Source organism: Grammomys surdaster, unplaced genomic scaffold (assembly GCF_004785775.1).
Source record: "Grammomys surdaster isolate TR1022 unplaced genomic scaffold, NIH_TR_1.0 189, whole genome shotgun sequence".
NCBI lineage: Eukaryota > Metazoa > Chordata > Mammalia > Rodentia > Muridae > Grammomys > Grammomys surdaster.
The window spans coordinates 4,146,787-4,164,391 of NW_021604634.1; the positions used below are offsets into that span (position 1 = coordinate 4,146,787).

Here is a 17,605-nt window from a genome sequence, read left to right on the forward strand (position 1 = left end):
ATGAAATTGTTAAAAATAATGTTATATTTTTAATAAATGTCAAAGATAATTATATAACACATCTAAATTTCATAATTTGAAAAATCTATGCTGTTTTCCTTCATTAAACAAGTTCAATTAAAGCAACAACCTGTTATGCAGAGCTAGAGATGGGACTTATCAACACCTACAATAAATAGTTCTTATATAAAACCACTTTTACTAGGGATTCAAAATATGTGACGCATGTAAATTTTTAAATATGATTGTATTGACTACACAGTCAGTAGAAGGTCTATAAAAAGTAAGAGCCTTATCCATCACTGGATCAGATCATACTGCCTCACTTGAACTGTCCACAATCAATTTCCCCTCCAAAGAATTCTGCTTCCCTCTTCTTTTCAAAACATTCTTAACTTTCGGAGTCCTGTTCTCAAATGCCATGCATGCTGGTCCTGATTAGACCACAATATAACTATGAGAAGGTAGATAAGACACAGCAAAGGACATTTTAATGTGCTCTGAATTACACAGGCCTTGATAGCAAAGGAGAATTCAGCCTATCTTTTGGGTGAAAATATATAAACAGCACTTCAAAACTTTTCTTTAACATCGTGTAGCCGGCAACAAACTTTTGTGACTATCATCTATCCAAGAGTATTTAACTGAACAAGTTTCTATGATTTTCAAGTACCACCTTTCAATCCTATCAGGAGATAATGATAGAAAACATATTGATAAAGGTTTATTTCAATTGTGTATACTGTACTACTATGAAGCTGAGAAAGGAAATACAGACTGGATTGAGGGAGTGGTCGAAGCTACATTGACTCAGTCCACAGCAACACTAGTCCATTTGATTCTATCTTTCTATTTTCTTCTGTATGATATAGGGACATTGAAAACCTACCATGAAAATATTTACCATAGTGGATTTAAAGCTATTGCACATTTTTACTTCCTATTGTACATATTCAGATAATATGAAATCTGAAATTCCCCCTGTGTTTAAATTTTACATGGTAAAAATTTGATTAACTGATTTTTAAAAATTCCTTTACATGCATGATTAGACTATATGTGAGAGCATTCAAGAAGACAGTCAAGAATTTGATTCAGCTAGACTTTAGTTATGTATCCTTAGGGAACTTAACTACTGGAAGACCCATTTTTAAAATCATTAACTGGAACTCCTGACCATCAGAGACTTGTTTCTGAACAGTCTGGTGGGAAGCCTGGAATTATTATTCCTGTTCCTCTTTCTTTTTTGTAATTAAAATGCATAACTTGATAGCACGAAAAGCAAAAACTGCAGCACTGCCACTGACCATGGAACAGGAAGCCATCAGGATTCAGTCTAGGCTCAAACTTCAGTAAGCAAACTCTGCCTCTGCTGGTCCTGAGAAGAATATGAGGGTGTGCCAGACAGACAGTGGCAAATCCTTCCCTAACAATGATCTACAGTGTTGAGTACAAAAAAGAGGTACTCATACGCAGTGCTGAAACATTAAAGACCATATTTACTCTCGAGCACATGAAGCCTTAAAGTATGTAAGGATGTGTCACTACAGGGTCTTGAAGAAAGAATATTATTTAATAGAAGACGCACTGAGGAGAGCACAAGTCTTCATTTCTGATGAGAAAATCACATTCTCACAGACAAACATTCAGGAATGGGGTTTCATGGATGTCAATCATAGCACTAAAACGTAGGCTGATACAAACAGTCTCTCTGATACTTTTCACTCCTCAACTCAAAGAATGCAGTACAGGTTTATCTAAACTTAGAAACTTGAGCAGACATGAAAATCAGAAAGAGAGCAAAGAGGTAAGGCCAGGTACCAAAATACTAAGGTTGCTATGCCAGAAAGGACCCAGAGGACTGACTATAGCAGAAGGTGCCAGGGCATACACATAGTTTGGGAGGAACAAAGACGCTTAGCAGCATTTAAATAAATGAACTAGGGTCGATGACTGGGTAAAAGATTCCCACCCCTGAACTGTTAATTATTTTAGGAAGTCTTTTGTTAGAGTGAAGAACTAGGAGACTAGAAAACAAGGAATCCAGCCTGAAGGTTAAAAAGAAGAGGGGAGAGGCTGAAAATTATAGACCTGTAAGTCTAGCATCTATATTAGGAAATAAATTTGAGATGATACTCATGGATGAGCTTAATGATACATGTGGAGAAGTACAATTTAATAGCAGTGAGTCAGCATGGACTTACCAAAGGCAATCATGTCAGAAAAATTCCTCCCTTTTTATGTGGAAGTAATAATTGGTTTTTGTAAAGGAAAAACAATGAAAAACTGTCAGGTTTTTCAAAGTTTTGAGTTTCTTCATAAAATAAACTATTGTACAGGATGTCATGACATATATCAGGTATCAAACTGACAGCAGGTATGAAAGGAGCCCATGGAAACAGAAGGCGGGTGCCCTGAGTAAGGGCTGCCCTGTGCTAGGCTCTGCACGGCAGAACACCCAGACCTGACTGCACACCAGGAACATGCCTTGGACAAAGTCGTGTGCATGTGGAGCTCAGGAAGACAAAGGCAAATGGGCTGGGGAAGAATATCAAATTTAATGTAAGTATAAATCTGAGTTAAAAAATGAATTAAGTATAGCTTAAATGGTACTGAATTAGTAACAATCAGAAAGGAAGCAAAAAGGAGACAGGGTTTTGATAACAGTCAAACTTCCCCATTCCTATATTTATAACTGCTATGAAATAAAGTGGAATAAAATACATCATAAAGAATAGCTTAGAAAAGAATATGACAATCTAGATTTATAACATAGCATGGTAAATTCACATCATACTAACCAATACAGACAATAATTTAAGGTACTATTTGAGTGATACAATGTATTATGTCTTAGTATGTAGAACAAATGAAAAGTTAATTTAATTATGAAAAAATAACATATATAATACAGCAAACTAAAATACTTTACAAATATCGCATCATGGCTCACTGCTAATCTTTTCTGAAGGAGCACAGTGCTCTATCACTGCCTTCAATAGTCCTGGCTTCTCAGAGAGAAAGGTGAAATACAGGAGAGAGGCCGGCCACATTCTACTGGGGCTTTGGTGGGAATCTGCCTATGAACAATGAGTGCTGCCTCGGTAGCATGAGGGGCCAGCATGACAAAGGCACTTCCACACTTCTGCCAATCCATGGACCTTAAGTTTCTGGTCCCTGAAGTGAATTTTTTTTAAACCATCTTTCTTTGGGTTTGATTTACAGAATTGTAAGATGTAGCTATCAAAGAGAAAAGAAATACAAATAATTTGATGTGGTTGCTGTGTGCCAACACAGACACATATCAGCTCTGTCTCAAGGTGCACTGGATATGCACCAAACTTACTCCTGAATAAGAGAGACAGCAGAAGTGCAAACACTGCACTGGACACAGATGGTGTAGTTTTGTTTTTGACTAGAGTCAATGTACCAACGGTTACATTAAATTTGAATACTAAGTAAAAGACAGTGGTTAATGTAGAACATTACCACCGAACACCAGATTAGAAACACACAATCATATAAGGTAGCTGTTGGGGCAAGGCTACATGAATTGTGGCAAGAGGTATGGCTAAAGACAGAAAAGAAACATTTCATACTGTAAGGAAATACACAGATATATCTCATAATATGTGAGTGTATGTACGTATGTATATATGCATGTATGTATGTAAAACATCTGAAAATTCTAAATGTATCCAGTGATAAACCTTTAAATATGAAAAAGCCGAAATCACCATACTGAAGTACCTGATGAGAATACACGAACCCATAATCATAGGACATTTCATCATATCTGACTTCACTCCAAGAGGAAGGAACAATCTCTCAGCCATACCAGCACAGGCTCATCTCTTTTTCCTTGTGGAAAGGGAGGAGCTTATAACATTCAAGGTGCTTGAGTCACCTCCCCAGTCCCATTCTTCCAGTCTCCATGTTTTTATGGGAGAATAGTGGTATAGAGAATACGGCATAACATTTTAAATAATAAAAATAAGCTCCACCAATTAATAAAAACAAAACCTAAAAACTCTGACATCAGTATCTGACTATGCTTTAAATATTTGCTACTAACTTTGAGGCTCCACAGAAATTTTATTAGATTTGAGTATATGAATAAAATACAGGTGAAAGGGTCTATTTCCATGCAGAACAGGGAAGGAGCAAAATGAACCACTATATAGGGCCAGAAACAGACTCCATCAACACTGGATTCCATGGGAAGAAGTCACAGTACTCTAGAAAGAGCATCATTACCACTGTGGAGAATGCAATGAGATCTGTTAAGAATGCAAGTGCTTTAATTTTTCCATTCCTTACCAGCATGCAAGTATGCGAGGTCAGGGTTCTCAATGTCAGGATGCTGTTCTTTCAAGTGGTTTCGGAATTCCACAGGGACATTCGTCCCATAGTCACATTTTGGGCAGTTGTACATCTTGACACCTTCATGTTTGCCGGTGTGTAAAATGTGTTTGCGGATATTCTCAGCGCAATTTGACCTATCAAGTAAGAAAGGAAATGGAATTAAGTCTGATCAGTATCACTACATCACAAATGCTTATCCAGTTCCCCTGGCAGTCGTTTCTACATGCTAAGCAGTATCCATCTACTAACTTCACAGGTTAACATAAGTAAGAAATCTACCTTACGATGATGTCCATTCCATAACCAAGGTACCAGGTCCTAAGGTAGTCTTTTGCCTCAGCAATTCACCTCTGTGTAGAACCAGAGACACAAAATCCCAGCCTGTATGTTTAATATCAAATTGTTCTGGTACTACTTGAGCACAGTGAAGCCTGTACTGATTATGAGCATATAAATATTATATATATAATACAGAGAGAGAAAAAGAGAGAGAGGGAAAGAGAGATAATGAAGAGAAACACAGAGACCAGAAGCCAAAGGAAGACAAGAGAGAGAGAGAGAGAGAGAGAGAGAGAGAGAGAGAGAGAGAGAGAGAGAGAGAGAGAGAGAATAAAGAGAAATACACAGAGACCAGAAGCCACAGAAAGGCATGTGGGTAATAATGATTTCTGGCAAACATAGATGGTGTTTGTTTTTAGCATAACCAAAGTCTGAAGATGACTGAGGTGATAGTTGCTGGTGAATATACCAAATCCCACAGAGTTTTCCAGCTTCAGTGAATAGAGGACATGTTTGCTATCTCTGGGTTAAGATTACAGGCCTCATGTCCCTGTCACTAGGAAGACACATCCTAACAGGGCTGGGGTTCCAGAGTAAAGAAGCCATGACCCGCTACCTTTATGAGAATAATATCTTTTTGTGAGTGAATAATGAGCTCTTACCGAGTTTATCACTCAGACGTCACTCTGTCTGATGTACACACAAGGCTGACTATCACGTATGTGCTGCTGCCCTTCCCTGTAGACTGGCTGTACGGAGCCATGCCACCATGGACACATGCATGCAAGACGCCCTCTGATCACCCCTGCTAAGAACTACAAAGCAAACACCCTGAGGACAGAGGAGACACAGACTGAGGGGCCTTTTTGTCCTTGATCAGTACTCCTCTGGCCTGGACTTTAATCTCTGAATTCCTCTTCTTTGCCATAAGAATTTCTACATACCAAAAAGTTTATTCCTGTCTCCAACTATCTCCTTGTGTATCCTGTCTTCTGAAAAGCTAAAAATTCTTAGAAATATGTTAAGGAGTTCTATGCATATTTCCAATCCTCAGATGAGTTCTCTGCCTCAAGTGCCCCAGTAGGAGACCCAGGAGAACCTCTCTGGATAAAGAAGACTGCAAAGCAAGAGAGCACAGGGATCCTCCCAGGACAGAACAGGACAGTCTGGGATCTCTGGGTCTGGATCTGCAGGAAGATGTGCTGTATGTTCCCCCACGCCTTGCTACCATTTCACTCCACTAGGCTGCTAAGGGGCCAGTGATAATTTAGGCATGACTTAGGCAGCCCAGCCTAACTCATTGTTACCAATGTGTGAACTCAAATCCTCTCTATATAGGGCTCTGTAATGTAAGGCAGTTACTTTAATTCTGAGAGCTCTTCCCTTAGCTATGAAATAAAGAGTTAAATAAATCATCTGAACCCTGAATTTAATCTTTACAGGAAGGCAGGTGCCAAGCACACAGTTCACCAGATGCTAGAGTGGTTCAAAGCTGTCTACAGGCTCAGGTTTGGACTCCAGGTCTTCTGAGTTAGCATGGAGGAATAAAAGGCAAAGGTGTGTGGCACAAGCACCCATGATCCACCACGATGTAGGAAGCAGCCATCACCTAAGACAAGCCATTAAACTTGAAGATTTCTTCACAGTGATCATCTGCCATGTAGCTCAAAGGCTACCCCTCCAATTAGAGTGAACCCCACTGTGGGAGCAGGAAAGGAGGTTTCTCTACATGGCTCCTAAGGCTGAGGTAATCCCTGAAGAGCTGCCAGGATCAAACCCCCAAATACTCTTATGATAAGAATAACGTTATTTAAAGAGTTTTTTAAAACTGCTAGGTGGTAGTAGTCCAGCACTTAAGGTAGGTGGGTCTCTCTCTGAGTTAGAGGCTAGATTGTTCTACAGAATGAGTTTCAGGACAGTCAAGGCTAAACAGAGCAAGGTTAAACCTCTCTCAAGCAAAAAAGTTATTAAAAATTAATTCTTTGAAAATGCCATGCACACATACAGTGTATTCTGAGCATATTCGCTTCTGCTACCTCTGGGTCTACTCCTTCCCCCAGACAGCTCCCCTCCACCCCCAGCTTTAGAGCCTCTAAATATTTTAAAAGATTACTTAACTGTGCATGGATGCCTCAGACTACAATATGTGTGTGTGTGTGTTTCTGTGTGTGTGTGTGTGTGTGTGTGTGTGTGCATGTGTCTTTGTGTGCATGTGTGTGTGTGGGTGCATTTGTTGTCAGAGGAGGACTTCTCTCCCTCTACCATGTTCATTTTGTTCATCCAAGTAATCAAACTCAGGTTCTCAAATATTCCAGCAAGCACTGTGACCTCCCAGGTCATTTTCACTGACCCCTAACCTACTGTGTCCAACTTGTAGCTATCTATATATGCATGGATATGATACACCCTTAAGGAAAATGTATTCTCCCTTCACTAGAGGCTATGGACTAAGAATATAAGTGAGTAAGGTAACTAACTTAGTTATGGTTTCTACTCCTCCAAGAAAACATCATAACCAAAAGGGGTTTATTTCATTTATACTTCTACATCAACAGTCCATCATCAAAGCAAGTTAGAACAGAAACTGGGAGGCAGGACTTGAGGTCATGGAGGGGTGCTGCCTACTTCACTGCTCCCTATGGCTGCCTTGCTCAGGCAACTTTCTGATAAACCCCAGGACAATCTGTGCAGGTATGGCACCACCTACAATGAATTGGACCTTTCTACATCAATCACTAATTGAGAAAAATACCCCACAGGCTGGCCTAAAGGCCAATCAATTGTGCTTTCCTTTTCTCAGATAACACTAGCTTGTGTCAAGTTGACAAACAAACAAATGAACAAAAGCCAGGACAATTAATCCTTGTCACTCTAAACCAAGCAGTACTACTAAACATAACCTTCCCTTTCTTGCTTACCCCCAAGATGCCATGTTAACCTTAACCCCACAATATAAAACATGGTGTATGGTGTATCTTCAAGAGCTCCATGGTCTTTAAAAATTAAAATAATTTAAATATTCAGTCTCTTTAAGACATGTAAAGTCTCTCTCAAAGTTGAAACCCTCTCTAAAATGTCCAATGTCTCTCTAAATGTTCAACATCCCTCTAAAATATCCAGTATTTTTAAAGTACCAAAGAATTTAAAAGGTCAGCTGCTCACCTGTAACCTCCTGTAAAATCAGAAACTCACATTAAATGCATTTTAATTCAAGTAAGAAGAACTGGGACACTGTCACAATCAAATTGGAGCAAATCAAAGCCTAACTCTAAACATCTCCATGTCCAATGTCTGGATTTCACTCATGATCTTGTGGGCTCCAAGGGGCGTGGGAGCCCAACTTCTCTGGTTCTACAATTCACAGCACACACAGCTTGTCTGATCAGCTCCACAGCTGCTGTTGCCCTTGGGTGTCATCACTTGGTATTAACTTCTCCAAAGTCCTGGGGTTCTGCTGCAACTGGGCTGCACCTTCATCAACTGCCTCTCCCCATATGTGTTCAGGGAGCTGCCACAAGGTTCCAAACCTCCAATCTGGGGCTTCTACTATATCTGTTACAGGAGCAGATGCTGGATGTGTCTTATATTAAAAGAGGAGGGATTTTAAGTTTATTGTTCATGCCAAGGAAGAAATTAAGTGAAACAATGTACTTTTGAAAATTATACTTATGAAATCACCACCATCAAATGAAGAGCGAGGGCTTAGAGGTAACAACTAATGTCAGAGAGACGAAAAGGATTTCTGATAAACCAAAGAGACTTCACAATGAATTCCAGATAGATGGCATCATATACCTCAAAAATTTCAGAAGTACTTAAAAGTGACTTAAATGAATATAGGCACTCAATATCTAAGGAATGAACCTAACTATATAACAACTCAGTATGAAATTGACCTAAATTACCCTAAAGAAAGTATTCAAAAATGAGAAAAGTTTGGAGTGGAGATGGTGCATTCATATATATAAAATATAAGGAAGCATAATCCATGTAGTGTGTGTATGTGTGTTAATTTGCATATATATAAAATTATTATTTTAAAATGACATACTACTTTCGACTACTGCTTGTCCAAATTATACTTATAAAATAAACACACACACACTCACACTCTTTACATGCAAAGAATCTACACTATTCTATCTGGACCCTTGAGAATATGTTATCTAACTCTCTCCTTCAGTTTGAGTCAGTACACTTCCACCCCTGAGCCAACATGTGCAGGGACATCAGCTGCTGCTGCTGCAATTTCATTTGCTTTACAGCACAATGTAAGTGTCACCTATAGCCAGTCACTCTGCTCTCCATACTGCTTTCCACAGCACACTAGCAACAAAACCCAACATCACAATACACAGTATCTGCTACTTGGAAAAATACTGATTTAGAGGAAGAAACACCTCCACCTTCTACTCAGACATAAAGTGAATGTTCTGTATAATAAAGGCTGTAATCATAAAGTCAAATACAGACTTCAGCACACAAATAATGCAAAATTCTACAAATCAAAAACCATAAATATAAGAAAACATATAGGAAACAATGCATAAAGCTTCCATGAATGGTTATAAAGCCTTCCCCAGAAAATTCTGCTCTCAAGAGGCCAGCAGATGCTAAGAAATACTATGAGCACAAAGTAGGGAGGTGAGAAGGCTCTGTACTCAGAAGGCCAGGGAAGCACTGCACACTGCAGGAGGGGAGGGGTCTCCTTACTCAGAAGGCCAGGGAAGCACTGCACACTGCAGGAGGGGAGGGGTCTCCTTACTCACAAGGCCAGGGAAACACTACATGCTGCAGGTGGGGAGGGGTCTTCTTACTCAGAAGGGCAGGGAAGCACTGCATACTGCAGGAGGGGAGGGGTCTCCGTACTCAGAAGGCCAGGGAAGCACTGCACACTGCATTGTCCTTGTGGAGACTCACAATGTATACAGCAGTAAAAGTTTCTGAAGGTTTTAGCTTTAAAATAGTTACTTAGAATATTTATTTTTAATTATGTGTATATACAAGGCAGCAGATGTGTGTGAGAGTGCAGGAGTCTCCATAGCCCAGAGAAGGGTATTAGTCCTCTGAAGCTGGAGTTACAGGAGACTATAGGCCAATTGATGTAGATGGTGGAAACTGAACTTTGTCCTCTGAAAGGGCAATATATGCTCTTACCAATTTGTCAGCTCTCCAGCCACAAAGTGTTTATTTTTGTTAAGCAATTTGCTTTCAAACGTTCTGATCACAGAATATTACTTTATGAGAACACTATTTCATAAGACTGTCTTAAAAAATGAAGGAAATAATAAGAAAAACCCTCATTTTTTTCTGTTACCATACCTAGTCTTCCTATTACAAAAAAGTATCACAAATTTTAATTTGTTTCAATAAAGCAGAGTCACTCCGACAGTTGTAAATGCCACTGACTACTCTTGATGTACTTGCAAAGTTATTGGAGGTATTTACCTAAATGTCTAGAGTGCAGGTTTGGAGAGCCTTGGTAATAGCAATGCAAATGAATATAGAATAATTCAAAGGCAATCTTTACAGTAACAGAAGACCATCCAATTTTCAGGCCAGTGTTATCTAACTAAGAAATTCCCTGCGTAAGCCACTATCCTAAAAAAAACTAAAAATCCCCAGCAGAGAAGGATCCAAAGCCTCCAATAGATACAGGCTTCCACTTAAGCTATCAGGGTTTGTCTCACAACCTGAGAGCTACACATACTCCTTTACCGTTGATGTTCTTGCTGAGGATCCACAAGGAAAGGACTAAATAGTTTTAGATTATTGATCAGTTGTGCTGCTTAATTTAATGTTGGTTAAAATAAGCAAGAATAAAGAAATCTGTGGGGTTTGGAGACATGCCTCAGAACGTAAAAGCATTAGCCTCTCTTGCAGAGTTACCAGCTCTCACATGGCAACTTACAACTGCTCGTAAATCCAGTTCTAGGGGATCTGGGGCCTTTTTTGGACCTTTGCAGGCACTGCATGAATGAGGTACATAGTCATACAAGGAGGCAAAGCACCCATAAAGTAAAAATAAGTACAAACATCTTTAAAAATTTAGACTGCCATGTCTAATAAGGAACTTGTCACAGATATTTAGCATATAAATGTCACTTGGAGTGCTGACCCAAGAACAGCAAAGAACACAACAGAGAGCATAAAGGAAGCTCTATGCAGAGAGTAAAGATACAATTTACAATGAATAGGAACAGGGGCTGTACAATCAGTGGTGATCACTCAACAGCAGGTTACATGGGGAGGGGAGGGGAATGGTCTTCCTCCTTTCTTCCCATCCCTTCTCCCCACTCCTCTTTTATTTTATTTTTGTATTGATTAACTTTTTTCTGAACCATAAACTTCCCTGTGTTGCCCTGGCTGGCCTTGAAAACTTAAGTTCAAGCGATACTTTTACTTAAGAGTCTCAAGTAACTTACAAGTAGAGGTGCATGCTATGGATATGAGTCTTGCTGTCCTAAGCATTCCAAAATTAAAACTGTTCAGGCTTTAAAACTTTAAAGCAGAAAAAAACCTAATTATAAAGATGAGAACAAAATGTATTTTTATGGTCTTAATTAGTGTTATCGTGAAGAAAATTTAAAATTCACATGCTATCAAAATACCTAAGAAAAGCTCCCCTTGATTTAAGTTGCTATGTAACTTGTACTATAAATAATAGGCAGAAAATATATATTACATATATAAAACATATATAAACAGGTGACACAGAGATTATAAAAGGAGTACTTGTGATTAATTTTTAAAATATAAAACCCTCCACCAGGATAAAGAACTAATGCACAGTACATATATGTAAAGAGCATGATGATGATTGCCTCTAGAAACAAAGGGAACACAAAGTACAAACTACAGCACAGAAAGTCTAAAAGTAAGAAGACTAGCGGCTTCAAATACCAGAAATGAAGAATGCACACAGCTGGTATCAGTGTAAAGAAGGAGAGGTATCCCTCAACCTGGAAAGCTTGAAGTTGAAGCAGAGAAACAGGTCCCACAGGCCACTAAGAGGTCTGTAGTGACAGGTCTGCTTCTGCTTACCCCAGGGTTCACCCTTGACAGGACAACTCCACTTACCAATGCTGCTAAAAATTCCACAGACCCCAAGAACCACAGAGTTCTACAGAAAAATGCCCCCATCGGGAGAACCTATGATTTGGTGCAGAGCTAACAGGTTCTGGAGGTGGGCTGAAGGGAAAAGCTTTGACTATAGCAATGGATTACAAATATCTTCCAAAGCTGGGAAGGCCTGCTGTGTGCACTACTTGATTTTCTACACTCAGTAACACACACACACACACACACACACACACACACACACACATGCAAGCAACACTAAGCAGAATAAAGTACTAAAATGGAAAAACTAAAAATTAATCTAAGTTAAAAAGAAGTCTAGACAGATGCATTGTAGGGTCCTTTCAGCATTTCAAACACAAACCAATTATTAAGGTGTGAATGAGCAAGCAGACTACTTAATTTTAATGGTAATCATTTTTATGTAAAAGCTCTTCTGATCTAATGATACTTTTGCATTTTGCTTCATATATTTTTAGATCACCAAAATTTCTCATGATAGCATCATTTTACACATGTGAATCTGATCAAAATATCAATTTCAAAAACAACTGATCTATATAGTAACTAACAAAATGGGAATGCTCTATATGATGGAAGAGATACCAGGCTAACCTCAGCTGGGAGACATGTCGAAACAGAATCTGAAGGAAGAGGTTCAGGACTGGAATAGAATAGGAGAGGATGTGAAGAAGGGAGTCAAAAGCAGGAGGAGGTGACCATGTTACAACTAAGTAAGAATTGCTGTGTGAGGGGAACATAGTAGAGCTAGCTTCATCTCATAACACCAAGAAAAAGCTATGAAGGGAGAGGCAGAGGGAAGCCCAGATGGGCATGAAGGAGAAGCTGGCATGGAGGCACAGTGGTAAGAAGACATAGGCCTTTCAAACTGCCAATTACAAACAGTATAACAAGAAATAAGTTCTATGAGAATGTTGACAAATTAAATATTTAAATAAAATGGATGGGTCAACAAGCTGGCTCTGTGTAAAACCCTTGTGCTGAGAGCCCAATAATCTGAACTGGATCTTGTGTAAAAGTGGAAGGAGAGAGAGAGAACTGACTCTATGGAACTCCCCTGATCTCCACACATACATGGTGACGTGTGTGCCCCATACATCCCTCCAATACATCATGAATGTATACATACATACACGCATAAACACATACAAACACATATGCATGCATACATGTACATGTGTGCTCTCACATGCATGCACGTGCGTGCACTTGCGCGCGCGCGCGCGCACACACACACACACACACACACACACACACACACACACACAAATCCACTAATGACAGTATCATTTTGCAAATACAATTCTGCAAGGCCAGGTAACTGAAACTATCTGAGGTTACAGTAGTTTATAGGTACCTGAGATGATCCCAAAGTATTTGAGATAGGCTGACTCCATGACAGGTTTCAAATTGGCAGTGTAGGTAACTAGGTCTAAGAACTGGGCAAGTCCAAACAAGCCCAGGCAATTCAGTTACTAGACAAAAAAAAAAAAAAAAAAAAAAAAAACAAGGCTCCAGGCAGCTAGTCAGAAACTATCCTGCCATTAGAAGCTGCCCAGCCACCTGGCCTGAAGCAAGAACAATGGGTCAGCAAGTTTCCAGACTGACCCAGCAACAGTTTCCAGCCCCAACACTGGTAATGGGATGCCCCTGGAGATAAGTAAGACAAAGGTCACCTACACTGGCCTCCCCTAACGCGCTGTGAAGCTGGTCTGCAGGCTCACTTGGCTGTCTCTCCATCTTGGAATAGAGACCCCACATGCTGGATTGCTGCACACTAAAACACTCCTTGCTTTTGCATACTATTTGAGTTTGGGTATCCTTTTTTTGTGAACAACAGACCCTTACAGAATATTCTCCAAAATATGTTCTGCAACAGTAAATTCTAACTGGAGAATGTTTCCATTTTTCTCCTTTAAATTTATGAAAAACTTACCTGAATTTGTTACTTTTCTGTCAAATAGGTAAATTCATATCAGATCACTGTTACAATTTTTGTCTTTTATAGATTATAGCCTTATGAAGTAAGTTTTTTCTTTCATTTCCCCATTTAATTTTGTTATATGACATGGGTCATGGGTAAAATCGAGCAGGGAAAAGAAACCTGCCAGGGAGCTGAGCAGCAAGCGTGAGTCACACAAGACTGGCTTTGCTCAGATGCCTGAGGAGACAGGGGTCTCTGCTCCTGGGTCAGGACATTGGGTAAGTGTCCAAGTATATAGCAGTGAGTCTACTTTTTGAAAAAGTTACAAGTATTTTGCTTTCTACATTGTTCAAAGTTCTTTACTAACTTCCACAGATTCCAAGTGATCTTGATTAAAATCCTTACTTAAAACTTCATTTAGACATATGCACAGCAACTGCCTGTGATGTATACGAACACCTCATCACACTCGTAATCTTGTTGCTTATCATTTACTTCTCAAATTCACTTCAATTGAAACTATTATCCATTCAAATGTCTGCTCATGGCATCCACAGCCAATGAGAGGACACTTTAAATCTAACAACCTCATTTCCACCTTCCACACTATTGACAAACAATGCAAACCACAAGGAGGAAGTGGCAGGTGCTTGGACACTGAGTATTCTTTTCCATTAGAAACCCAAATTCCACATTCAGAACTTTGTACATTTAAAATTACACGTAAGTACTTTGGGAACAGAACACGCATGACCTTGTGTGAAACACCTCAACAAAGGAGAGCCCTGGAGAGCCTCAACTCCCAGGGTCCCTTTAGCCCCAAGCAGGCACCACGTTCCACCAAGACTCCTATCAGTAAAACAGAGAGCAAACACAAACCTATGTGCAAAAGAGCAGACTAGTTTTTTATCCAACTCAAGCCAACAAGGTGCACAAAGCTAGGCTGAAGATGAAGCTTAGACATCCTGTGGTAAGCACTAACGCCAAATCGCCAAATCACCATTCCAAAGACCCTAGTTACATAACTGTGTGAAGCTAAGACTTAGGCCTTAGCTTGATGCCTGTGGGCCTTTGGCAAGGACCTCTGTGGTCAAGGAGTCTGACATCTGTGAGACATCCTATGCATTCCTTCACTGTAGGGGTCTGAAGGCTTCAAGCTGCTGCTCACTATGTATCTGAAGGGGAGACAAGGGCTATGGCATACAGAATGTCTTCCCCACTAACCTAAACAGGAGGACATTTTTATAAAGTAGGCAGGACACTGATGCTTGAGGCTCAGAATGTGAACTGACCTGGTCCATCACTTCCTTCCACTATTCTGCCTAGGTGGCACTGACAGCCTAGAGCTTCTTCTCATTGTTCTAGTGCTACTCTTGATAAAAATACAGAGCACTGATGCTTCATGCCTACATTTCTCCTTGCTTTCTATTTAGAACAAGTACATACACTGGGACACAGATGCAGCTTAGTGGTGGGGCACTTCTCTAGAATGTGCAAGGCCCTGGGTCTATCTCTGTTACCACAAGAACAAAGAAACAGATAACGACCACCAAAATTCACTTGAAATACATAATCTATTTACAAATTTACTTTAAAATAAACCACCTAAAACACAATAGTTTCCAATTCAAATAATTTAAATATATACATACATGTAAGTGAATAAATGATAATTTACTACAGTTTTCTAACTGAAAGTTTTATAAACTTAATATAAGAATTTTATTAGCTGAATATTTTATTTCCTAGTATCTTTGATAGTCTGGGCTTCATAAAATTTTTACTTATATAAGTTGATAGGCTTTATTTAGGACAGTTTAAAGTTATTTAAGGGGGAGAGGAGACCCACCCCGGAAAAAACCAACACTAGCTGTCAAACAATAATGGCTGGCAGTCATTCAGAGAACTGAGTGTCATGGGACGCCCAGCAGGCCTGAGCACATAAACTATCTTAGACCCAGATTCACACAGGCTATGTGTGGGCATGAAGCTACCATTAAAAATTAGACACTACTTAAATGGCTGAAAGAGGTCCCATCCTTCATACTGGAGACACCCAGGAATTGGCAGGTAACTAGCCAATATGAGCTTGGAGACAGGACACTACTTGAAAGGAAATGCACACTGGCTCTGTGTTCAAATATTTGTAGTGCACAGCCACTGTGAAGACTGTACTTACATAGCTTTGGAAAGGGAGTTGAAGAAATCTTTCTCTAGTTTTAATTTTGTGGCTTATAAAAATATACTTACCAAATAAATATTAAACTTAAGATCAATTATCCATTCATTTTATTATTTTTATAAAGAGGAAAGACTCTTTTCGTAATTCTAAAAGTTCAGTGACTAGTTCTGAAGAAGAAAGAGGTAATAGAATCAATAATAATCAGCAGCACTAAATTATCTAATAATCTATGATGAGTTGCTCAAAAATGCACTCTGGTAACCCATTTAAAAATAAAAACCGGTTCATTTCAACCCTGCATACAATGCTTCCCTTTGTCCCTTGTAAGTCTCTCAAATGTCTTATTTTAAAGGAATATATAGTAGTCCCGGAAGACATTCTCCCATTTCTATTCTCTCCGACTCCTGCGAGCCCTTGTTCTGTGTGATAAGGCAATCTCCTCCGGGATCTGAGCTGTGTAGTTTCGCACCACGAGTGACAAGGACTCGACTTGAATAACTGCTGTGCGCAGGTTGTAATTATGTCAGCTGGAGTGTTGAACAAGGGGACTGATTAATGTGAGCCCTGGCCCAGGCGCAGTCCCTATCAAACCCTCTGCACGGGCCAGCAGTGGGGACGGGTTAAAGCAGAAAGACAAAACATGCAGCATCGGCCATGATAGATGAATTGCTCCAACGGTCTCAGGCAGATGTTCCCGGACAGTATAATATACAATTACTCTGCCTTATCACCTTCCCAGGGACAATAAAGCTTCCTCCTTCTATAGCTCATGTGAGTGAAGGCAAAATTAGTTTTACTTTTACCGCACTGACTCACTTATCATGTTGCCTTGATTGTGCTTTTACAGCTAAAGAAAACATAGATTCCACTTTTAAACTCCAAAGAAAAAGACCTTAAAATAAAACTGAAACCTTGTTTGGAGTCTCTTTTACATCAGAGATACACTGCTTTAAAAGACTGTTTTGTGAAAAAGAGATGCAAGAAGAGTAATAAAACATGTGTGCATATGTAGTTAAAAACAAGTACAGACATATAACTCAACAAGATTTGGACTGCATAATCATTACATTCATAACATCATTTTTCAAAGACCAAGCAGATATCATTAATTGAAAAGAACGTGTAATTAAAAATATATATGCACTGATATTGGCTACATATTTCTTAGGCAGACTGGAGCACAGTTTCTGGACCTGAGTTGATCTCCAATGACACAGTTACACCACCTCTTCCTCATTCCTCAGGCCTCTGCTCAGGAAGGCTGTACTCACCGAGGAAGAAGACACTTGGTTTTTGTAGCCATTTTAATAAAACAAAGCCATGAGTGTCAGGGCTAGTCTACTTCTGGAGAAATAGAGTTTCTATCACCTTTGTTTGTAATTACAGAGATGGTGCTAAAAATGTGTGTGGAGGGATAAAAAACAGAATCCTCTCAACAGGCAAAGGGAACTGGACCTCTGAGTTCTAAAGCTTATACCTGTTATAAGTTAAAGCCACAAACTGATGTCCAGCCAAAAAAGGCTTCTACTGGTCATATTTATAATAAATCAAAATGGTAGATGTTGTTACAGAATCAAAGGATACCTATACAATGTGTGACTGAATGCACAAGCAACCAACATCAGCCTGTGGGGTGATATACATGACTTATTTCCACTGTTTAGTGGTTTAATACAACTGACACCAACACTCAGCAGTTATAATGCACCCTAAGTCACGAAAACAAATCATGCCCCTGCCTCACCCTAAGGAGT

At 39.5% G+C, this 17,605-nt stretch overlaps 1 protein-coding gene across 3 annotated transcripts in view; it reads right to left on the reverse strand.

Annotated features, from left to right (window-relative positions):
- Znf407 (zinc finger protein 407) overlaps positions 1-17,605 on the reverse strand; it is a 378,589-nt gene that overhangs the window by 103,732 nt on the left and 257,252 nt on the right. For all 3 annotated transcript variants that reach the window (XR_003711625.1, XR_003711624.1, XM_028768952.1), the window contains exon 8: positions 4,321-4,499. Coding sequence is in view for 1 of the 3 variants with exons in the window: in XM_028768952.1 (XP_028624785.1) it covers positions 4,321-4,499 (179 nt within the window). In the remaining 2 variants the exon portion in view is untranslated. The remainder of the gene's footprint in view (positions 1-4,320; positions 4,500-17,605) is intronic.